This window comes from Squalius cephalus (assembly GCF_949319135.1).
Source record: "Squalius cephalus genome assembly, chromosome: 8".
NCBI lineage: Eukaryota > Metazoa > Chordata > Actinopteri > Cypriniformes > Leuciscidae > Squalius > Squalius cephalus.
Window position 1 is genome coordinate 17,279,730 of NC_137129.1, and position 26,248 is coordinate 17,305,977.

General features: G+C 37.3%; 1 protein-coding gene across 3 annotated transcripts; it reads left to right on the plus strand.

The window, feature by feature from the left end:
• Positions 1–1,673: 1,673 nt before the first annotated feature.
• Positions 1,674–25,466, plus strand: zdhhc18b (zDHHC palmitoyltransferase 18b). 3 transcript variants are annotated; one of them, XM_079878436.1, is made up of 10 exons: positions 1,674–2,368; positions 4,898–5,058; positions 13,035–13,190; positions 16,994–17,131; positions 18,063–18,114; positions 18,975–19,077; positions 20,276–20,388; positions 20,518–20,614; positions 22,276–22,356; positions 24,044–24,896. In XM_079878436.1, exons 1-9 carry the CDS (start codon positions 2,130–2,132, stop codon positions 22,315–22,317), a joined length of 1,101 nt encoding a protein of 366 aa, XP_079734562.1. In that variant the 5' UTR covers positions 1,674–2,129; the 3' UTR covers positions 22,318–22,356; positions 24,044–24,896. The 3 variants fall into 3 exon arrangements, with proteins under 3 accessions (XP_079734562.1, XP_079734561.1, XP_079734560.1); XM_079878435.1 differs by having other exon boundaries at positions 22,276–22,352; XM_079878434.1 differs by lacking the exon at positions 22,276–22,356 and having other exon boundaries at positions 24,044–25,466.
• Positions 25,467–26,248: the final 782 nt, after the last annotated feature.

The window sequence follows — 26,248 nt, forward strand, 5'->3', positions numbered from 1 at the left end:
CATTTGAACAGGAAAAAAGTTTATAATGAAAGGATGTGTTACATACACTTTTATGGAAACTGAGCCAAAACCCATTTTTTTGGTAATATTTGGGTGATTGGGACAGCACAGCTTTTCATTAATTTAGGGTAGTCTAAGCATATCTACTGTATTGCACAAGTTAGTTCATACTTTGATATAATTTTATATGCAATTTTGCTTTCCCTGTTCATTGTTTAGAGTCATGTTTATTTCTGTTTAACTTTATTTCTAAATGTTTATAAATCCACCCACATACAACACATGTAATTGAGGTAAACGAAGGCCAAAAGTCATTGAAAACATTTAAAATTCAAGTAAATAATTAAAATATATATAAATGTTTCAGGACAAAAATTTCTTACAAAACAGATTAGGAAATCGGATCCAAATCTTTTTTTTTAGGGGGGATTATTTGGATGAGATGTTGGGTGCCTCCATGAATTAACAATCTGACAAACGCATTCAACCTGCAAAGACCTTTAATGGAAACATGCATATGGTTTATTACCGCAACACAATCAGTAAAAATGTTTTAACTATAATGTTTCTAATTTTTTTTTTCCTATCACCCAAAATCATGCTGTCCCATCCACCCAAATTGTGTTTGGTGATGGGACAAAATAAAAACAACCTATTCTAAAATAGAAACATGATATTAACAATTTTTTACTGATTTATATGAGTAGTGCATCATATTCGTGTTTCCATCAAAGTTTGTACAATATAGTAGCTACGACAATTTTAGGACCTTATTATGAAATCAGCAAAAGCTAATGTCATTTTCCTCAGTTCATGTATTTCAGGGTCAACTTCCTGTTTGATGCCCCCGCCCACCTATAGGATGTCACACCAATAAGGGCATCCGATTTTGATTATGAGGTCTTGCAGCTAGGGCTCAGCAAAAACATTTTTATTTTCACTCATTAGGTGAGAAAATAAACTCTATATAGTTATGATGTCCCATTCGACCTTATGTCCCAATCACCCTTAATTCACCCTATGTATTTAAAAAAAAAAAAAAAAACCTTTATTATTTTATTATGTATCTGTTCAATAAAATAGCTCTTGCATTTAATATGTGATTTGATTATTATTTCATCAGTTTAATGTTTATTTCCTAGAAAAGTGCCATGGAAATGTCATGCCGTTGCATAATCATGTAGCAACTGTTGGAACCATGTATTAGTTTGTAGGCTACTGCAAATTCCTTTTTCATTGTATTCTTCATGTTTATACCTCATGATGTATATCATTTTCTCCAAAGGGTTAAAATGAAGAATTAAAAGAGGTTGCAGACATTTCTGCAATTTTCTTTGTTCTATTGCTTGTGATATTCTCTATTTTTATTACTGAGAAAAAAACATATTGTATTCTTATAACTCAACAACTGAGAACTATTCAAACAAGATTTCTTTTACACGATACAAGTCAACATTATTAAAGAAAATTTAGATAGATAGATAGATAGATATTGAATGTCACTGAAGTTGGATCTGTATTATCACTGCTTTCATCGCCACAACAAACGTGTTCTTCCAGAATTACACGCGAAACACCATCAATGTGTAATACACGAAGAGCTTTCAAAACATAAACACCAACGTGTAATACTCAAAGAGCTTTCAAAAGATTATGCCATGAGCATCTATTACGCAGCCTGCTGTGTGAAGAGCATCCGAGGACTGTAGCGTCACATCCTGCGTGCCATCCACATCATCTGTGCGGCGGGATAAATCTGTGCAGCAGATCAAATATTATTGTGCTATATTATGTAAATAGCGACCCTCATTCACAAGAGAATGAAAGCGGAACCGGAGCGGAAGGTGAAGCGTGCGTTTGCGTTACAAACAAACCACTGAATCCGCTGGTTTTTAATCGAACCATGTAGCGAGGACGCGTTTGTGACGTCGCCGCTGCATATCGCGTTACGTCACATGCTGGTAAATCCGTCGCGCGTTTCGCGATCTGTTTGCCAATAAAGCGGGACGCGGTCGGCGTGTGTGCGTGCCGTGTTTGTGTAATGACACTATTAAGCGACATCTATCCGCTCGTATCGCGCAGCAGCTGATGTTTGATGGACAGTGGGCGCGATTTCACCGCCGTAAATTATGAAAAACCGCGAATATCAGCAAATAGATCCTCAGGCACTCGCGACACCGACCCCGACGCCTCCACCGCGACCTCTACCCGAGCACAAGCACAAAAGAGCCCGGAGAAAATGGGAGGTGTTTCCCGGGAAGAACCGCTTCTACTGTAACGGTCGCATCATCGTGGCGCGTCAGAGCGGCGTGTTGCCGCTCACACTGGGACTCATCCTGCTCACCAGCGGACTCTTCTTCGTCTTCGAGTGAGTATGCCTTTGGCTGCTAGACCGCATGGTCACTGAGCTGGCTTGTTGATAGAACATCTAAGTTAAGCAAGTAGTGCTGTATGAAAGTACGAGGAACACAGCAATCGGCCTAGAGGAGATCGTGGTGAAGATGTCACAGGTGCATCTCAACGCGGTCAGGGTTTGGAGAGAAAAGTCCGATTACATCATGTCTGTTTTTGTCTGAAACATGTCTGTTTTTACTCTACCAGTGGCTTTGTATGTTGGTCTCAAACACCTGCTTCAAAGCAGTCTTAAATGTGACCCTGGACCACAGAACCAGTCACACAGTCATAATCTTTCCATTGATAGTTTGTTAGGATAGAACAACATTTGGCCGAGATACAACTATTTGAACATCTGGAATCTGAGGGTGCCAAAAAATCGAAACATTGAGAAAATCGCCTTTAAAGTTGTCCATTTATGTTCGCGGTTGTGCTGCATTCACTCACAAAAATAAATATTTTATATATTTACGGTAGGAAATTTACTAAATATCTTCATGGCATAAAATAAAAAAATATAATTTTGACCCATACAATGTATTGTTGGCTATTGCCACAAATATACCCGTGCAACATGTGACTGGTTTTGTGATCCAGGGTCACAAATTAGAATGTTTTTGTGAAATAAAGATACGCTGACACATTAAAATGATAGATCACTCTTAAAAAATGAGAATCTCATGTCGTGTGGAACACATAAGATTTTTTTTTTATTATTAAATGTAAGTCAGTGGTAACTGACTAAACTGACTATAAAAAATAATAATGATTTATACAAAAATATTAAGCAGCATTAATAGTAAGTTAAATAAGAAATGAGAAGAAATGTTTTTGGTCAGCATATTAGAATGATTTCTGAAGGATCATGTGACACTGAATAATTAATTGCCTTTTAATTTATTACATTTAAAAATAATTTTCCCTATAGTTATTATAATGAAGGATTTTCTTTTTTTTTTTTTGCAAGATTGTACTGTGTTCATAAGACAGAAGTATTTTTCATAAATGTCAGATTGGGCCGAGTTGTCACGTTATATCAGCATTTCATAAAAAAAAAAAAAAGTAATTAGTGTTAATATCAGTAGCTAGGTTTCCAATGTGACAACTTGCCCCATTTATGTGACAATGTGTCCTTCTATAGAATCAGCATTGGACTGATTAATCTGATATTGTTTTTTTTTTATCAATATTTTTTTTTTATATATATTTAAAATATTATATATATATATATATATATATATATATATATATATATATATAATATGGTTAACTCTATGCAGTACCTCATTTATTATAACTGAATGATCATTAGACTACAACAATAAAATATAATTGGCATTATGCATGTTTTTAAAATTATTATCAGGAACGAGTTTTATTTAATGTCATTATTATATATACAAACTAGCCTATGTGACAATGTACCCTGAGCCTGCATTGGAAATCATCCAATATTTTTTTTGTTGTTGTTTTTAATATTGTTTTAAATTCTCTGTTTGTAAATTAGCTTTATTCATAATAATCACTAGATCATTAAACTACAGCAATACAAAATAATGGCCACTAAGCGTATTTCCTGCGTCCATATCTGTTTTTCATGGCAACGGTGTGTTATACTTAGCAGCGGTCTGTTATCAAGAAATAACAGAACACATTCTACATTAGAAATCAACCAAGCCATGTAATAATTCTGAATAATACAAGCTTGTTTTGTGATATAAATGGTTACAGATATATTGTCTAACTACATGTATATCTCAATTGTGACAATGTCTGTTATTAAAATAGCCTAAGTTTATTTAACCTGTGAATTCTTCTGTTGCAGTTCAGAGACCCAAATAGTGCCATTTCAGTAGACTTGATATTAGTCCTGATAATACTTTGCAAAGTGTGCATATGGCAAATATCAACTGGTCAAACACATGTCTCTTTTCTTGGGCAATAATATAGGAAATGTTCAATAGCTTCATTTGCGAGCAAGATGATTGCTACAAACTGAAAACAAACTTGCCTCCCTATTCTGATTTAAACAATAATAGAAAATGTTCTATAAATCTGCATGTGAAATGTACGGTCTCTCTCGAGACAATATTTGTACTGAGGCCACTTTTAGGGACTTAATTAATGATGTATGGTTACTTAAAAGTGGCTCATTTAATTTTAGTGTTAATCATACCCCTCATTTTAAAGCAATTCCTTGTGGATACAGCACATAATGTGGAGATTCATTTTGATTCAGTAGATCAAATATTCATGTTTCATTAGGTTTATGTTCTTTATTTTCAATGTACTGCAACACTTTAGACATCAGTTCTTGTTTGGGTCCTCTTACACAACCACCGCTGTCTCTCGTTCTCTTTATAGTGCGTTGGTTTAGCATTAGACATTGGATTTGGGATCTGCAGAGCTGCAGGGAATGGAACCATTTAATGGAGCACTATATTTTAAAGCTTCATTGTTCCGCAATCAATGTTTTCCTAATTGAGCCGTTCTGTGGTTACAGCTGCCCGTTCCTGGTGAAGCACCTCACCAGCTGCATCCCGGCCATCGGAGGGGTCCTTTTTGTGTTTGTGGTCATCTCTCTCTTCCAGACCAGCTTCACGGATCCGGGGATTCTGCCTCGGGCAACACCAGAGGAGGCCGCAGACATTGAGAAACAGATCGGTGAGGGAGCACACATCTCCACGGGTCCATGGTTATGTTAAGAAAGGATAGAGTATAGGCTGTATATGGCATACTAGATTTAGTTTAATCTAGTTTGTGAAACTTAATGTGTGCACCATTTTTTAAATCTTTTAGACACCCCCAAATATGATCATCTTTGTGTGAGGGACACCCATTCTAAAATGTATAAGGCACCTATAGATTTTCCTTTCGTAAGACCCAATTTATATTGTACTGTGCTGTTATAAATGTGTAAAATAAATTTGAAAATATTTAGTTTATTTTGTTTACAAATTTAAATTTATTTTAAATGTAGCCTATTATAATACATGAATTTGTAAAAAAAAAAAAAAAAGGAAAAAAGTCTGCAACTAATTCACCGTGTAATTCAGCGAGTGTTGTTCAGTTATCTATTTAATTATTTTGCATTTATTATCCAAGTTTGTCTAAAATATCTTTTGACAATTGATTATATAATGAGTTAAGAAAGAGATGTCTGATGTTGTTTCTGGTTAATTCATTATTGTGGAAATGTGAGGGCAAGTCTAGGGCATTGTATTATGGGATAGAGTGCCGGTGCATTGTGCTCAGTTGCTGCTACATTTTGACAAATATATTAGGTCCTCCACTTCTATCTATCTATCTATCTGGTGGGCCGTCAGGGCCTTCTCTGCTGGTCTATCTATCTATCTATCTATCTATCTATCTATCTATCTATCTATCTATCTATCTATCTATCTATCTATCTCAGTGGTGGGCCGTCAGGGCCAGCAAGGCTTTCTCTGCTGGTATATCTCTCTCTCTCTCTCTCTCTCTCTCTCTCTCTCTCTCTCTCTCTCTCTCTCTCTCTCTCTCTCTCTCTCTCTCATCTCTCTCTCTCTCTCTCTCTCTCTCTCTCTCTCTCTCTCTCTCTCTCTCTCTCTCTCTCTCTCTCTCTCTCTCTCTCTCTCTCTCTCTCTCTCTCTCTCTCTCTCTCTCTCTCAGTGGTGGGCCGTCAGGGCCAGCAAGGCCTTCTCTGCTGGTCTAAACACTATCAGAATCACTGACTTGCACTTTTAATATATTTTTCCCATGAATGAGTATTAAAGGGGTGGTTTATTATGATTTCACTTTTCTAACTTTAGTTAGTGTGTAATGTTTCTGTTTGAGCATGAACAACATCTGCAAAGTTGCAACGCTCAAAGTTCAGAGCAAAGGGAGGTATTTGCTTTTAAAGAAATCGCTTTTTAAGGACTACAACTAACGGCTGGTAGGGACTACACCACATTCCTCCCGGGTTAATGACATCACCAACCCTAAAATTTACATAAACCACGCCCCCTGAACATGACTTATAGATTATCATGACAGAATATGCTAATCAATGACTAGAAGATAACTGCACATAAGCTACAGAAATTCATCAACTAACCATTCAGAAATGTTGCTCTACATGTTTTCACTTCTTGAGTCTCCCCATCATTGTCTGATTCCGGTTTGAACATAAAAGTCTAAAAGTTTTAGAAATTTTCAGTGCATGTCTGTGTGAGTGCAAGCTATTGTAGCTCCGCCCCCCTGTGCCAGGAGCAGCAGCTCATTTGCATTTAAAGGAACAGACACAAAACAGTGCGTTTTTGCTCACCCTCAAAAAGTGGCAACTTTAACATGCTATATACAAATATCTGTGGGGTATTTTGAGCTAAAACTTCACATATACACTCTGGGGACATCAGAGACTTATTTTACATCTTGTGAAAAGGGCATTACACCACCCCTTTAAATTATTCCCAATAGTCCATTCTCTTAATTTCATAGCTTTTAGTGTATGTTTATGTTAGAGCTTTTATCCAATCATATTTTAGCCATCATGTGTTGCCATGGCCAAAGAAATCTGCCTTGAGGCCTTCAGAATCAATAGTGCAGGCGCCTGTAGCTTAAAATGAATGGCAATGCAACTGTTGCTTTAACCAATCAGATAATCAGTCGGATTTAAACAGCCAATCAGATTTCAATTTGACTGCATTGGGGCCATCTAGCAGGCATACAATAATGTCGGCATTTTCACGTCCTTTGATTGGATGGTCAGAGCGCGTACTATTACTGGTAGTCAGAGGCTGAGCTAACTAACCGCATCTGTAGCGAACTGCATAAACTAAAATATATTCCTGTAGATTTAATAGTTTTTCAACCCACAAATTAATGTTTCTTTCCCTCCTCGACCCCAGGTTCAAACGCACCGGAAAAAATCCCTTATTCAGCCATCCAGCTTAACACAGAGTCACGGAACTCTATTCGATCTGTCCGGGTAATAACAGAACTGACTGTAATGTATGCCATGACTGATTTTGAAGGAAAAAGTCCCGCTGAGCTCATTGATTTCCTTCAAAAATCTGTGTGAGAGCATGGGTCAGCTGTACACATCGTCATGTTTTGCGGTGACTGTCCCTGTGTCCACTGCTTCTGTCGAGCAGACACTCTCAGCCCTAAAGCGAATTAAAACTTATGTCAGAAATACGACGGGACAGACTCGACTTTCAGCATTAGCCTCGATGGCGATAGAAAAGGTCGTTGGGACTGAAACACACAGATAACCTGTACAACAGAGTAATTAAAAGCAGCGCTATGCAGTTTTTGATTTCTCACTTTTTGCTCGCGGGTTTCTCTATAGAGCTCCCCCTACAGCTTCAGAATAAATATTTGACAACACTGTCAAAAACTCGTTGGCGACTCTTCCCCCCTCCCATCTTCTCCCTCTGGTCATGTGCATTTGTTTTCAAAGAAGACGGCGAACGCACAGAGCCATGTGCACTGAGGTATGTATGATACACAGAAGGCTAGCATATAAATGTATGTGTGCAGTGGCGTAAAGCAATTCGTTACATCGCAAGACCTGATATCACGCGATACTTCCCGCCGGCCCAAAGTTGCAAGGGTGGTTTTTCCGCTCACAGGCGCTAGGGGGAAGCGAGACGGCCACCATTCAACTAGGGCTGTGCTCAGAATAACGATACAACGATACATCGTCATGAACTCCTGACGATGCGCGTATCGATATAGCAGCTGCCGTATCGATACTGTTGTGCTTATGTAGTCAATTCAAGGGCTCGAATTTCAGCGTGGGATTGCGGGTATTGCGCATAATTTTAATCAGTCCTGCACTTTAGCATGTAGATTGTATGAGTAAATTATTCCACACAGACTATAAAATCAGATCAGTCATTTTAAAACTTTCTGCGAGATGCAATTTCACAAAGAGCGCGAAGCCTTGTTTATACTTTCGCCTGGCTCCGCAGCACGAGTCTCCGCTGCCTGCGCACGCACCTCCCCAAACGGACGAGGCGTTTATACTCGACGCGCTCACAAACAGCTTGCGAGTAACAAAAGTTATTTTTCGCGGATTATATCACTTCAACAAACAAAAACACGCAAAATGATGTCAAACATTTCGGTCTTGAGTATCCTCTAAACACAGTCGGTTATGTCTTAAGCATAAAACGCATGATGGGACAGTATAATGAAATCAGGATCCGTGCACTAGCTCTTAAAGGGACAGAAGCCATGTCTGTCATTAATATTGTTGTCAAAACAACAAAAGATAGTTTTAATTTTTTTATTTCATTTAACTCATTGTTTTTTTTAATGACAAAAACTAAATAGTTTTTCAGTGATCACAACTGTTATAACACTGGTTATACAATAAACATATAAACTGTTACTAAACTCTGAAATTCCAAATTGATCCATATCATGATACGTATCATATCGTGGCTTTAGTATCGTGATGCGTATCGTATCGTGACATTGTTGGTGATACACAGCCCTACATTCAACCCGAAAAAAAAGTCATATAACCTTTCCAATGACTCCGAAGCTGTTCAGTTAAGGTAAATTAAGCAAAAAAAAAAAAAACTGCATTGTTCCCCTTTAAGTCTTTTTGAGAAAAGAAATTAGGATGGATTTTGTGTAAAAAATAATCAGTAGTTTTGGTGAGTATAATGCATTTTTTGCCCCCCAGTTTTCCCGTGGTGAATATGATGTTCTTAATTTTTCTTGGAAATTTATGATCAAATTATTATTTTTTTTAAACAAATACTATTGTAACGTCTGACAATTAAGGGACTATTGTAACCCTTGAAGGACAAGACGAGGCTCCGTTTCTGAACTTATAGTCGGAACACAAGAACCACTGTACACTAACACACAAGCCGAACTAACACAACACGACCCCTGCCTCACTACACATTGTGACATTGAAGACTATTTCTGGCGACATGGCAATGTCCTCATTGTGCAACAACACTACTTGTGTTTATGAACAACAGCAGAACTGATATATTTCTGACATGTTATTTGAAGTACATTATGATAAATACTTTGCTTGTTACATACATGTGTAACATTTCAGCCATAAATAAATTATAAATATTAGCTAGATTATGATCATTGCCTGTCTAGCAACCTATGTTTATGCTGAAATATAAATACATAATGGTTTGTATTTTAACAAACATCTGTCGCGTGTTGTCATTATGTGTAGTGAGTTGGCTAACGTGATTTATGTTTCGTGCTTCAGAACTTCCGTTAAGGCAACATAGTGAGCATCGATGCTTCCTGGTTTTTATGCTGCATTGTGGGAATTTTTAGGGAGCAACTTTTTTTAGACAGCCCTTAAAATGGCCGACTCCTTCATCAGTGTCATGACTGCTGATCTAGGGAGCTGAATGAGATGCACCTCTTGTTCATAACTGGATGAATCATCAATTTTGAACCAATCTCTTGAATGATTCAATGACATATGCATTTTATTAAGTAACGCCACCTACTGGTGCAACAATGTCATTGATACAATCTTTATTTGAAGTGTCATGTTACTTTCAAAAGGTAATTTACTTTTGATCGCTACTGTAGACATCAGTGCCTATATCCAAACTATACACTTTTATCAGAGTACTTCTCATTTGAATTATTGTAACAGAAATTAGTGTTTAGTTAAAAATATTGATTGTGAAGTGGTTTCATACCTAAACATGACAACTGCTCTCTCTGAGTTGACGGCAGCGCAAACGCAGTTAATCGCTAATAGTAAGTAAGAGAGACACACACACACTTTACACTTTGTGCGCTCTTAACACTACAATCCCGAACTGTGATCAATATAAAAAGGGCGTTAATAAGACAATGACAGTTGTCAAAGACAATAAGACCTTCTTTGCCCACAAAATTTTGTAGAAGTTTTGCAAATGTGATGTGCCTTAAAACATTTGGAAAATCAAATCTATAAAACCCTTGTTTGAGAAGATTAGAGGACATTCTGCCCTAATTAGAGAGGGTGACACTGACATGATGACTGTCACATGACAGGATGATTGTCATCTGGAACACACACTCCCGCAGGCCTTGAAATATCTTCACCCGCTCAGTAGTAACACACTCTTGTCTGATTGTTGCAATGAAATGTGACCTTATTCATCCATGCAGATTCATCTATTATTGTCCTGCCAATAAGAGAACTGAAACAGTCTCTAGATTTTAGTTTTATTAATAAAATAAAATTTCTGCTCTATTCAAGCTGTTCAGGTTGAACTGTTTGTGAACTGAGAAATGGAACATTGCATGATGGATCACTTTCTGACCTGTAACAGCGTTTAGTTTTTTTTCCCCAAGTCACATTTATAACCTGTATTTCTTCTCCCTTCTGACCTTAACTGGAAAAAAAGGCTTAGTTTGTTTGCTGGAGTAATAATACATGCTTTTTACATCTTTGAACCATTTATTTCTGACCTGTAAATTTACCATTTGCAAAATGTAATTTAATTTTCAACAGTAATGCTGTGCTGAATTTAAGTCTGAATTGACATCCAAGTGGCAGAAATTAAGTCAAGTTTGAGGATCAAATACTGTATATGGTATAGTTTATGGTGTGATTGACTGAATTGGAATCAGAAAATTACGGATTAGATACTTTTCCATGGTTTTTCTATGTAAATGCGTTAGACACTGTTGCCCTTGTGTCTTTTGCAGCTTCTAGCGTATGAAAAGCCATTCTAAAAATGTTATGCTTAAGTTAAAATTAGTTTAAAAAAAAAACTCATCTCTAGACTTTTTTTTCTCTTTTTTTTTTTTTTTCCTTCACTTTCATGTGTCATGTTTTTAAGCTAAAAAAGCTAACATTATACTGCACTGCTTTTCTGTTGTTTTCCATGTTAACACTCACTAGACTGACATCTTTAACTCTTGTTCTCACATCTCACATCATTGCAGCTGTTCCTAATGCACTGCGCTCAAGTTAGGAGTTCAACTTTTTAAAAACTCATCTCTCTCTAGATGTGTCTGTGTCTGTGTCTGTGTCTGTGTCTGTGTCTGTGTCTGTGTCTGTGTCTGTGTCTGTGTCTGTGTCTGTGTCTGTGTCTGTGTCTGTGTCTGTGTCTGTGTGTGTTTCTCACTCCACTACCCTGCTTCTCAGGTTTTTAAATTAAAAAATGTGAAGCCCCGGTCAGTGGAATAAAAAAAAAAAACAGTTTCTACTGATGCATTTCTTCGAACATCTTTTAATTTGAGACCAAGTTTTTAGAAAGCCACGTGTCTTGCTCGAAACACAGCGAAAGATGCAAGATTGGTCAAAGACTTCCGTCAAGTGCAGATTTACATAGGAAAAACAATGAAAATGCAGCACAGTGGAATGCAAAAACAAGTTCCGTATCTTTTGTTAGTGTAGTTTACAGTTTATTGAGGTGATCACATTCATTTAAAATGTTAAATTTGCCATTGTTTCATTTACATGTTGGATTAAATTTTAGTGTAAGCATGATTGTGTGCCTCTGGTTAGATGAATTGGTTGGAAAATATTATCCAGTAAATAAAATAAAAGACCAAATTAGTTTGGTTAGTATGAAACAAAATAGGACCATGTGCATTCATTCCTTTTACTTAATGTGGCTTACAGAGTGGAATACAACAACAAACGGCAAAAGTCTTTTTTTTTTTTTTTTTGTGAAGCAGAGCTTTTTTGATTGCTGTTTTGCTTAATGTTATTAATGTAGTTTTTTGCATGTGAAACTGAGGTTTATTTTTTTTAAGCTTACAACAAAAGCAGTATTATCTTGCTTTAGAATTGTTTTTGTGCTTAACACCTTTAACCTTATTCTGTTCATCTAGTTCAGGGATGTCCAATCCTGCTCCTGGAGGGCCACTGTCCTGCAGAGTTTAGCTCCAACCCCAATTAAACACTAGCCTGACTACGTCAGACTTCCTACTTCCGCTCAATTTCATTTCGCTTCTGTAGTCAGTCTGAGATAGCAGCGTATCTTTCAGTTTTCCACCGGCCTGAAAACAGCCGGGCCAATCAACGAACAGAGGGCAGGCTGAGAGCCGTGACGTAGACGCTGATTGTACCATGGATGCGTAGATTTTTACTTCACATAATCTGCAAAAGTCGCGCACAGCGATGTTCACTCCGGTATTTCGCTCGATGGTTTTGTTTTCGCATCATACATGTGTTTACAGTGGAAGTTAGATGCTGCTGAGCATGCGCATAACACACGCCATAACCAAACGTTATGTGATTGGCTTACGGGTAACCAATGATTTTAAACTTCAGACAAGCGCCCCCCCGCGAGAGAGAAAACACTTCTCTATTATGCTATTACAGACTCTGTCTACGAAGCAAAGTGAAGTAGCAGAGTCTGGTATTACCAGGCTAATTAAACACACCTGAATCAGATAATCAAGGTCTTAGGCATTCTAGAAACTTCCAGGAAGATGTGTTGAGGCAGGCTAGAGCTAAACTCTGCAGGACAGTGGCCCTCCAGGACTGAGTTTGGACACCCCGATCTAGTTGTTCCAATAAACAGGAAGTCTTGGCTGTTTAGAGCCACTTATTAGAAACTCTTCAATAAGAGCTTTTAAAAATCAGAATGATCCTAACTGCATAGTTTTGTTGTTTTCTTTAACTTTTGTTATTGAAATTCCTTCCTGCCACATGTTTTTCTCTCTCTCAGACAACCCAACAGGCTCGTCTTCATCCTACCGCCCCCCTCCACGCACTAAGGAGGTCATCATCAATCAGCAGGTGGTTAAACTCAAGTACTGCTTCACCTGCAAGATCTTCCGCCCACCGCGCACCTCCCACTGCAGCCTGTGTGACAACTGTGTGGGTGAGTGTTGAGGAGGAGATGTACGGCAGAGAACAGTGAGATCCAGCTTTGTTATTTGGCTTGGGCCAACAAATCTGGGGCTGTTTTTTAATTATTAGCAACGTTTGCTAATCTAGTCATTTTACTATTGCTTGTACTTCACGTTAGAAGTTTACATTTACCTTTATGCATTTGTCATATGCTTCTATTTAAAGCTGCATCAATCCCATGACATTAGCAATGCTAGCACCATGCTGTACTGCTCTAGAAAGCAGGTCACCCAGATATCACCTAGAACACCATAGCAATTGTTCACACCAGATTTTTTTTGTATATTAATATATGTATGTATATTATGTATATAGTGCAAAATGTGCATATGCATGACTAGTTAAAGTAGTTAGAGAGCCTCGGTAAGACATTCAATGTGGAACTAGGCAAAGCTAGACAGACTTTCTTCTCAAACATTATAAACAGAAACATAAACACATGCACTCTTGTTGCTACTGTAGAGAGTCTAGCAAACCCCCCAAGCCAGATTCCCAGTGAAATACTCTCAGACAGCAAATGCAGTGAGTTTGCTTCCTCCTTTTCTGAGAAAATCAATAATATCAGAAAGGCGATCAGCATATCCTCGTGTGGCACTGAGGTCAGACAGATCAGACCACATCTGCAGAAAGTTACTATGTCTGATTTTGAAGAAATTAGTGGTAACATTTTGGAAGAAACAGTACAGCACCATAAAACATTAACCTGCGCCCTTGACACAATCCCCACTTCCTTTTTCAAAAGTGTGTTAAACTGCTTAGAAGCAGATCTCCTAGAAGTGGTAAATTCCTCACTTACCTATGGGATTTTTCCAAAGTCCCTTAAAACTGCAGTTGTCAAGCCCCTCCTGAAAAAGAGCCATCTGGATAGCAACATATTGAGCATTTTCAGACCAATCTCAAATCTTCCTTTCATAGGCAAGATCATTGAAAAAGTTGTCTTCAATCAGCTGAACAAATTCTTAATCTCAAATGGATACTTTGACAATTTTCAATCTGGTTTCCAACCACATCATAGCACAGAGACAGCGCTCATAAAGATAATAAACAATATTCGTTTAAATACTGATACAGGCAAAGCATAAATTCTGGTACTACTCGACCTCAGTGCTGCATTTGAAATTGTCGATCATAACATACTCCTTGACAGGCTGGACAACTGGGTTGGGCTTTCTGGGATAGTCCTAAAATGGTTCAGGTCATACTTAGAAGGTAGAGGTTATTATGTGAGTATCGGTGACCATAAGTCTGAGTGGACATCCATGACTCCGCCAATCCTGTTCAACCTGTATATGCTTCCACTGAGCCAAATAATGAAAAAGAACCAAATTGCTTACCACAGCTATGCAGACGACACACAGCTCTACTTAGCCCTATCGCCTAACGATTACAGCCCCATTGACTCCCTGTGCCAATGCATTGATGAAGTCAGCAGTTGGATGTGCCAAAACTTTCTTCAGTTAAACAAAGACAAAACTGAAGTCATTGCGTTTGGAAACAAAGATGAAGTTCTCAAGGTGAACGCATACCTTCACTCTAGGGGTCTAACAATTAAACATCAAGTCAGGAACCTCGGTGTGATTCTGGAGTCAGACCTTAGTTTCAGTAGTCATGTCAAAGCAATAACTAAATCAGCATACTATCACCTGAAAAATATTGCAAGAATTAGATGCTTTGTTTCCAGACAAGACTTAGAAAAACCTGTTCATGCTTTCATCACCAGCAGGGTGGATTATTGTAATGGACTCCTCACTGGCCTTCCCAAAAAGACCATAAGACAGTTGCAGCTCATACAGAACGCTGCCGCCAGGATTCTGAGCAGAACCAGAAAATATGAACACATCACACCAGTCCTCAGGTCTTTACATTGGCTCCCAGTTACATTTAGGATTGATTTTAAAGTATTATTACCAATATATAAATCACTCAATGGCCTAGGACCTCGATACACTGCAGATATGCTCACTGAATATAAACCCAACAGATCACTCAGATCATTAGGATCATATCAGCTAGAAACACCAAGGGTTCACTCTAAGCATGGCGAGTCCGCTTTTAGCTATTATGCCAGCCGCAGCTGGAACCAGCTTCCAGAGGAGATCAGATGTGCTCCTAGAGTAGTCACTTTCAAATCCAGACTCAAAACACTTCTGTTTAGCTGTGCATTTACTGAATGAGTACTGTGCCACTGTACGTCCGACTGATTACACTGTATTTTATGCATCCTCCTTTTGATTCTAAACTCAAATGGCACTGAAAATTGGATAAGAGACAAACATAAATTACTTAATTGGACAAATTAAGAGATGAAACCATGCTGATGACCTGGGTCTGTGGTGGAGTAGTGAGTTTGTGTCAATTACACTCGAGGTTCTGTTGGGTGCGGACTGGATCGACTCCATTCCTAGAGCTTCCGAACAAATGGGTTTTTTGGGGTGCAGACTGATGGGGCAGTGAACCCAAGGAGTCAGTCCTAGAGCTCCTCCTGTCCGATTTTAGGGAAAAATCGAGTCTATTGGAGACGTCAAATAGATTTTTTAGAGATCACCACAGACACAGTATGATCCACATGGGATAATCTCACAGTATAACAAGCAGCTATACAAAATATGATACACCAGTGTTTTGCCAGTTTATCTCTTTTAATTATTAATTTTAATTATTTTAAATTATAACTGTATCCACTGTACGTCCGACTGACTGCACTGTATGAGAAGTTTATTCTATGTATCATCTTTTTACTACTTTAATTAATTTTACTCTAATTTTATAACTGTATAATTTATCTCTTTTAATTCCTTTTTATAAATGTTTTAATTTCTCTTGCTTTTATTTTGTGCTTATTTTCTATGCAAAGCACTTTGAATTGCCGTAGTGTGATATTTTAAATCCTTTCTATGTAAAGAATATTGAATAACTGTTTTCATTTTCCTTGCTTTTATTTTGTGATTATTTGTATTCCTGTGTAAAACACTTTGAATTGCCATAGTGTTTGAAATGTACTATATCAGTGGTTCTCAACTCCAGTCCTCGGGACCCGTTGCTCTGCACATTTTGTATGTCTCTCTTATCTGACACACTCAGTTCAGTTCATGGAGTCTCTCTTAACGAGCTGATGATCTGATTCAGGTGTGTTAAATAAGGGAGACATACAAAATGTGCAGAGCAGCGGGTCCCGAGGACTGGAGTTGAGAACCACTGCGCTATATAAATAAACTTGCCTTGCCTAAGACATAGGCTACTCTATTACGTAATTTGCAGAGCTTTACAGAAGTGGGTGGGCGCTAAAGTGTAATTTTGTCGCAATTTACTCGCCAAGTGATTATCTTTTTTTTTTTTTTCGCAGTATCATGGGTAATGTAGTTTTTCACTAGGAATTCAGCTGTCAAACACAAATCAATTCCAAAATCCAATCTGTTCCCCTAGGAAGAAAATTAATTAGATTTTTACTTCACTGTTGCACTATTTTGTTCTCACAAACACCACTCATAATGTCTTCATAAAATGTAATCTAGTAACATTCTGTATTAAATGGCAATATATTTTTTCTGTTTGCAGTTTCACACTATTCTGCTTGTGAATCCACGTGGGATGTTATTTTTCTCAGATGTAGCAGTGTTATTAATAGTGATGGTTTTCTGCAAGCCGGTTTGAACCAGTTTGTATTTTGGTTCAATCTCTCAAGTTCTCATTTGTTCTTAAGCCAGCAGACTTTTTAATTACTGCTGTGATAAATCAAGAACCATGTGACGCCCTGCTATCTTGTGTCTTTGATAGAGCGATTCGATCATCACTGCCCTTGGGTCGGGAACTGTGTGGGAAAACGAAACTACCGATTTTTCTACACCTTTGTCGTCTCGCTCTCTTTCCTCACGGCCTTCATCTTCGGTTGTGTAACCACACACCTGGCTCTAAGTATGTGTCATATCATTTAACTTGCCAACATTTTCTGTGTCTTTAAGCTTGAGCAAATATATGTAACAATTTGTTCGGTGATGGCAGATCATTTTCTCTTGTGTAAACAGATTTGTAACTAGACTAGGTATTTCATTCTAATGCTTTTATTTTTCACATCCACATGCATGAATGAATCAGTTTCCACAAAAATATGAAGCAAAAATATGACTGTTTTGAACATTTGCTGATCAAGATACATTTCTAATCATCATCAATCATATTAGAATGATTTCTGAAGGATCATGTGACACTGAAGACTGGAATAATGATGCTGAAAATTCAGCTTAGCCATCACAGAAATAAATTACTTTTTAAAATATATACAAATGGAAAACCATCTTATTTTAAATAATATTTCACAATATTACTGTTTTTACTGTATTTTTGATCAAATACATACAGCCTTGATGAGCATAAGTGGCGTGTACACTATATAAATATAATTTTTGCTCAATTTAAACTGCAAGAACTAATTTCCAGTTTGTCTTTTGTATTTTAGAGTCTTTGTTACAAGTTACATATACTTACTATAGTAATAACAGTAAATTATGCATGATTACATGCAACTAAACCAAACCCTACTCCTAAACATAAGCCTATTGTAAGTAGTAGCCTATATGTTGTGAATTAATATTACTCAGTACTTAAATGTATAGTTAACAAGGACACCTTAAAATAAAGTGTAACCAAATGTGTCCAGATGTTTGACTGGTAGTGTTGTCATTACATCAGCTCTTTTTAAAGAGTTAGTTTGGTTGCACTATGCTGCATTTGTAAAATCAAACACAGTTGCTAAATGAGCCTGTAAGAGGCCATGTGTATCTCTTATTGGGCTTAAATGGCTTATGATCTGAGATAAGCTTTTATTAACTAATGTTCTCTTTTATAGGGTCACAAGGAGGAAATGGGTTGGTTTTTGCTCTCCAATCGAGTCCTGCCAGATATCCTTTCTTTTTTTTTAATGTCTGATTTCAGATGTTTATCTTCAAATTGAATTATTTTATTAATAAAAGGAATGTTTTGGGTTAATTCATAAAGCTTCAATAAGTGAAGCTTTATGAACAGCATCTGAGACGCCAAAAATGGTTTTAACTTGTCCCTCAGAATCGAATCTGTAGTAATGCACTTACAATGGAAATCTATGAGGCAAGACATTGCACTGGAATAAATGTTAAAATACAGTGTTTTGATAGATAGTATCTGGTAGTAAAAAACTTTTTACGTTGGACACTTTTTCTGCAGTTTGAATTTGAGTGATTGTTCACAGTGCCTAAAATATCGCATTTCTGTTTTTAAACAAATTACAGATATCTTGGCTACAAATGAAGAATTAGTTTCCACAACTTGATTTGCGGCCATGTTGTATTAATTTGTTCTTTTGTTTTAGTAAATTCGTTCCCAAGACTAATTAATTTGTTCCCTTTGTTTTAGGTGAACCATGGCCATGTTTTACGAATTCATTCCCTGATTTATGTAAATTGTGAACAGATTGTACAAATCTGTCCCCTCTTTTTTTATTTAGTTCTATTGTGGCCACAGTTTAACTAAAAAGAGTGAACAGATTCCTAATTTCTGGCCTTGTAATTTCCCTCCCAAGTCATGTGCGGGGCTTCGTACTTTGTTACACTTGCCCCCATAGGCTTCCATTATAAGTGCAAATGCACTGCTTGAGTGACTAGTCAAAGTTATAGCCACAGATGCTGTTGATCAAGCTGTAATGAACCCAGTATATTCCTGTATAGTGTTAATTTGTATTTCTTTATTTGTTCAAATTCTGAAGCCTTCCTTGACGTCTGTCCACTGCTCTTGAGTTAGTGGTTTGCTTCTTTTCTGTATGGTCCATTTTGGGCCTCTCAGGCTTCCATACATACCTGGTGGCTGCAAATCTTACTACCAATGAGGATGTGAGTGTTTTTCTTTCATTGCCTAAAAGATGTATTTTTAATTTCAGGGCTAATTTTTATCCTGAAATAAAGCTGTTTTTTGTCTCTAATACACAAATATATTTTGACCTAAATTTAAAGTGTAACCTCGCCTATTTTCTACCCGCTTCATATTGTTACAGTGTCGGCAGTAAATGGAAAAATTAATGATGTTTACTCTTTCTCCATGTTACCTGGAACACAATATTCACATTCCTTTTTTTTTGTCAGCAAAAGTCTTTGGTAACACTTTATAATGAGTATACAAATTTAAAGTACTTGCAAATAATTAACAAACTATTAGTTTATAGTTCGTATATTGTAGTCTCTATATCTAGGGCTTTTGTGAAAACTACAGCTTGTATTTCCACATTTTTTGTATCCCTGCCCAAGGTCGACAGAGGGTTATTAAAGTCCCCGTAGTCAATAATTGTATCTCTTTAAACTCATCTTTAATCACCAAAATGACATATTTAAGTTTTTTCCTTGAAAAAAAAAAAAATCCATGCCTTAAAATATAGCTTGTATTTAACTTTACACCTTTGCCTCATTTAGCATACGTGGTTCTAAGAATATGCTAATTAGCCCCGCCTCCACTCACTCACACCAGCTCAGATATCCACTCGTTGACGTGACTGGATACAAGGTAGTTTGTTATGTCAGAAACACCAGCGATTTGAAGCCGCGTTTTTAAAACCGTCTTTGGTTCACTGCAGTTTAAAGGAGAAAACACTCCGCAATGGTGTTGACTTATGAATTTGCACATGGTTTGTCTTAAAGCATATTAAAAGCACCACGTAGACACCTAAACAACATAGCTTGATTTTCAATTTTGAAATAATATAAGGCTTATTATAAGGGTAGATTTATCACTGGAAATTGTATCTTACGTTGACTATTAGAACAGTATTATGGTACAAATGGAACACATTATGGCAACAGCTTTCTTACCACCGTTTTGGTTCGTTAAGTTGGGCAGAACTGACAGAACGGCTGTTTCTTTGTTTTTCCCCTCCGTTTGGCCTAAACCACTGTATTTGTGGTCAACCAGTTTGAAAAGTTGACTGGTGGTTAAACCTGTACAATCCAAATGAATTAGAAATTGAAGGAAACTTTATATGCAGTTCAAATACATAAATCTTGAAATAAGTATAATTATTATTTTTTCTCCATATTACAGATTAAAGGTTCCTGGTCAGGGAAAAGTGGAAACGAGGACGTTGGAAATCCTTACAGCTACAACAGTATGATCAAAAACTGCTGTTCTGTGCTCTGTGGACCCATGCCGCCCAGGTGAGACGAGTGCAGACCAGTAGGTTAAGCGTATTTGCCGTATTGGCAGGCTGAAATAGTGCAGTTGAAGCCTGTATTTATTATTGTGGCTTTATTGGGATTCCCATTCTTCCTCTCTCGTCTTGTCAGTTTGATTGACAGGCGAGGTTTTGTGCCCTCCGATGACTCCGTCCAGACCAGTCCGGTGGAAATCGAACTTCCAGCTGCTAAAAACGACATAAACATGGTAGGACGTGCAGTCACCTCAGGCCGACCTCGGCCTCCTCCTCCTCCTCCTCCACCCCCGGTCGTAACCCTACAGCAACCTGCCATCTCCATACAGAACCACTCGACCGCCTGACTACTTGTGTCTGTTCCAAACCTAGCATCCCCCCTTCTTGCTGTGTTGTTTGATGCGTTTTGGCATGGGCCGCACCCTTTATTTAGATGTCAGACAGCGTTCGGTTCACTGGACTGCCGCCAAGTGCGGCTGTCTCAGATTTGTTTGGTGCTGAGTAGAGCCGCTACGGCTGTGCTGCCTTGGTCAAAGTCAGATAGATGAGATTTGTGTTTACTTTGAGTTTGAAAGGGAAATAAATGTTTATAGACTCATTCTCTGTGGTTTAGCTCCTTCGTAGATCAGTGGGTTGGAGTGTAGATGGTTTACAAAGGAATGGGTGTAGCTGACATGCTTCATGTTGCACATTTACAGAAAGAGGAAACGAAACTTCTGTCTTCCTGTAACATTAGGTAGAATTCTGAGTTAGTGAGCAGGAAAGACGCTGTAGTTTCATGTGATGGTGGTGTTTGTTTTTAAAGCCCTTTATTTGAAGGTTCAAAGACCTTCAAATACTCACAGATGTGCAAGATTGTGGCATGCAATCGTGCTCTTATATAAACAAACAACTGTCAAAAAATGTTGTTTATTTTCCCTTATTTATTAAGGTTTGTGTAACAAGTTGTTTTTATTATAATCTGAGCATATACAAACAACTTGGGCTATTTAAGTTGTTTGTATAATTTAGGTTATTTTGTTTAATCAAACAAACAACGTTTTTTGTTTTAGTTTATAGTGGGTGTTTATCAACTTGAATGTGCCTTAAAGTTATTTGTTTTTCTCAGCTAGTAATGTGTTGTTTTATACTCGGATGTTAACCTCATCACCATCCAAAAGTGCCTCTCATAACATCAGTAAACAAACAAACAGCGCTATTGTTTGTGAACATTTCTCTGGTTGTAACTTGCAGAAAAGTCCATGTCATCGTGTATTCTGTGAAATCTAAAGTAAAATATCTAAATATGACTTCTATTCAACTTTAGAAAGTAACAGTTTGATTTTCAGAATAAAACTGATCAAATGAATAAGGTGCTAATGCATCTCTTCACTGATGCACTGTTCACTGTTAATAGCAGTAGTGGGAGTAGTGTAGCTATACTCATACTTGCCTTATTGTGTGTGTGTGTGTGTGTGTGTGTGTGTGTGTGCGTGCATGTTTATGTTGTGAAACGGTTTGCATGTGTCATAGACATTTACCTTTGGGATTTTTATGTATTATGACAGCATGGGTTTAAATCCCTGATTTTTATTTTTATTTTAAATGATCATTTCCTGACATTTTTGTACTTTTTGAACATATTTGTGCTTGTATATGTTAAATGCCTTTTAATGTTAAATAAATATTTTTTCAAACTAAACCACAGAATTCCTGTCCTGCATGTACATTTGTTGTTTCTGCCATGATTTAATTATGTAGGGCGAGTTGTTTGTTTACGGCACACTGACAGTTGTGTGGTTTTCCTGGCATGTTCCGATGCATTAGTGCACATTAGTGATGTTACACTTACCGGTCTTAGCACATTAACCCTTGTCCTCTGTGTGTGTGTGTGTGTGTGTGCATGTGTGTTTAGGAAAAAGATTGCCAGGATTTCGCCCTGTCTTGTGCCAGCTGATGGTTCAGTGGGCAGAAGTAGGGGATTGTAGGGAGGTTGGTAAGACTCAGGCGGGTGTTTTGGGCACATTCATAGATTCCTGTAGGTGGCGTCACATTGGCTCCACATGCTTTTGGCCTGCATGCTGCCTTACTGCTCCTGGCAGAGCTAATAGTGCTGATGCATGGCATCTGGCCTGATGTTTTACAGCATCAGCACACAATCAGCACTGCTCTTTCTCCTCCCATTCTGACCACTAACCACTATTTCATGTTTAGTTTGCGTAAATATATGTGTGCAATATATTTTGGACTTTGACTTTGATTTAGTCTGTTGTCAAGCTGTATTATCATGCTGTGGACCAAAATCTTGGTGATAATTCACAAAAAAATGACAAATTATGTCATTTTCTCACCCTCATGTTGTTCCAAACCTGTATAATTACTTCTGTGAATAACAAAAAATATTAAGCAGAATGTCCTAGCGGTTCTTTCCCATACAGTGAATGCATGTTGAAGCCTCACAGTCCCGGTTTACTATTCATACGTTTTTTATAAGCTCTTTAGTTCATTATTATTATTATTATTATTATTATTATTATTATTATTATTACTTTTAGAATTCCATTATTAATTTATTACAACAAAACTCTTTTGTGGATTTGCCTTTTTAATTACACGTCATATGAAAAACCGGTCAGTAAATATCACATGTAAGTGTCTCAAATCTAAAATATAAATCTCAATGGTTCTTGGGTTTGGTCATGTCGGCATTGTGGTTTAGTGAGGGTAAGTGACTCATTTACTGAGCGAGAATGATTTATACCGCAAGATTTACGTCTGTTAATCGGACACCATGGCCCGCATTGTGTTTGTTATTGCGTGCGTCAGAAGATACTGATGCACACTCTAAAGATGATATCTCAAGAAAACCACACTTAAGTTTTAGCAAGTGTCAAATTATGGCTAGATTTGAAATCGTTACAATTTATTTAAAGGTGTCCTTGTTACAGTGTAATTGTATATTGAAGTACTGAGTAATATTAATGAACAACATGTTCTTACTATATAGTTATGTTTAGGAATATGGTTTTTTTTTGGAGTTAGTTGCATGTAATTTACTGTTATTACTGTAGTAAACGTGTAACAGACTCTGTGAAATAGTGTTACCCAAATGTGTTGCATTTGCAGCTATTTAGTTGCATTCTAGTGCCCTTATTTTGTCGGTTTTGGAACGCCTATTAAGAGCAGCATGAACTTCTGCTAAACTTTTCCTTTAGTGTACTGGAGATGGTGTCAAATAAGTTTGGAACAACATAAGGGTGAGTAAATAATTTTAGATTTTAATTTTCAGTGAACTACCCTTTAATCTGTATTTTGTGTCTGTCTGTTTTGATTTGACTCCTTATCTCTGATTCTCATGATTTTGCTGTTGTTAATTTCCATTGTTCTCTCCTGGCAGAATTTATATGACTTAAGTGGTCATATACAGTTCTGTATAGCAGAACAAAAGAAGAACCATCTGCATGAGTCAACAGAGATGCTGATATCTGTTTGACTGTTGCTTACTGCTCAGCTATTTATGTTTCTCTTTTAAACTGCATCATAATACTTTTACTTCCACTTTCTAACTTGAATCTACTTCTTTTTTTGTCTTTGTCACACCCATTCCCATATCCCTGGTTCTTTTTTTTCTGTCATAACCCTTCATCCATTGTTCCCTCACCTTTTCCTATCTTCCTCTACAGTGCACGCATGGTACCAAAGGTCTGCTGGAAACGGCTTCTCGATCTCCTCTCCTCACAAGCTCCTGTCCGCAGGCCAAACCTCAAGCAGCGCCGGCCTTCTTGGAGCCTCTTCCAGAGGTCACCCCTTCTCCTGCCCTGGAGCCGGCCAAGACCACTGCAGGACGCCAGTCCACCAACACCCCTCACAAACATCACTCCCACCACAGATCCAAGGGAAAACAAGCCAGTCATCACACCCACAAAACATCCAACTCCTCTCCAAGACCCCATCACAGCCACAGTTCAAGACGGAAAGACTCCAAGAACAGAGACCCAAAGTTCAGTTCTCTGCGCTGAGCAATGCGACGCCATGAACCTGCTACGTCCTGTCATATTGATGCGTTTCTTGGATTATTTGAGTTTGTCATCATAAGATTGATCAATTTGTAGGGTGGCTTCAGTTGGGACTCCAAACAAACAGGTCTAATGTTTCCAGGAAGACCTCCAGCTTTAGTAAACTGACGGTAGTGTTATGGTCTTCCTGCTCTGTTGAGGAATACAATCAACGCTGCAATCTGGAGAGCAGGTGTGAAGTATGGACTTCCGTTAACAGATTGATGACTGGAAAACTTTGTAATTCATATACAGTGTGTTTTCATAAAGACAAGCACAAAGGTCTCAAAAGTGAACTGCAGGGCAATTGCCTTTAAGACAACTGGTCATTCTTAACAGTGAGTTCCAAAATGAGCTTCATCACAACAGCAATATTGGAACAAGAACACTGTTGTCCTCAATATGGACATGAACTCTGGGATCCATTTCTCATTGTGGATACATTGGTCAAGCTTCAATAAGCAAGAACCAATCTTTATGCAAAAAAAAAAAAAAAAAATAATAAAAAAAATCCACGAGCATGCCTGGAGAATATAGCTCACAATCATTCTTCATCCATCATGTTGAGTCTTGTTGAATTCTTATTTTTCCCAAAGGACCTCAGCATGATTTTGTAACATATTGTGTTTGAAACATGGTATTAGTGTGCACAAGTACCTGCTAATGTGGATGAGATGATGCCTCCGAGTCTCCTGATCACCGTGTTGAAGGTCTAGTTGAAAAGTAATATGAGTGTTTCTCTCGTCACATCTGCTGTTCTTCACGTTGCATTCCTGACCCACTGCTGTCTATCAGTAAATAAGTAATCAGACAGTCTTAATGCACTAAGTCTCAATGCAGCAATACTGTAATGTTTTAGTTACTCATTGTTTGACTCATGTGCTACTGTATGTGTGGACACTTTGTGTTTGAATGGGAATGGGTATATGGGTGTTATTGTTATCCAGGTTTTGACTTAATATGCAAACTGAATGTTATTTATGAATGCTGAAATTGATCCTCTGTTTTTCAAGACCTCTGCAACATTTGCACAAATAAATATGAAGAACTAACAGGCAAGCCTGGAGTTTTTGAGACGTTTCTGTGTTTAAAGCTGTGCTGCCTCACAAACATCAGACATGAAGTTCACATCATGTTTAGTGCACAATTAAGTGTTTGCACAGAACGTTCATTTTCTAGTGTGATTCTGAGTGACAGAATATGTGTGAAGCTTGTTATTTTATTACCATGTGAGAGTAAATAATTGTAATTCTGATAGGATTTATGGATTCAAAAGTGTTTTAGGTTTATGTCTGGAATGGAATACTAGCTTACTGCATTTTAGCATAATTTTTTAAGAGTATTTATTACGGAAATGATATACTTAAGACTTAAGTATGTCGTTTTGGAACACTTTTTTTTCAATTACATGTTAATTGCAATTAAATAAAATTTTATTATAGTTTACATGTATATTAAATACAATTAGCTGTACTTTAGAGTGCATTTTGACTTAAGGACTGCATTTTTATAATTTCATAATTTTGTCTTTGAAATATGATTAAAGTGTACTGCTGAACTGACAAACATTTTTGATAAACTAAAATATACTTTAATGTTATTTTTATTGAAACTATATCATGTATTTAAAAATATCTGTAATTACACATTTGTAACGATGGTACAATTTGGTAATAAAATATTAACTTCAAAATGCAATATTAACACACTACAGTTAAAATTACAATACGTAGACCTACTTTACATATACTTTAATAAGTGTACTTTTTTAAATCACAGCAAGCTTATTAAAAAAATAGTTTAAAGTAAAACTTTAAATTTGACATTACAGTT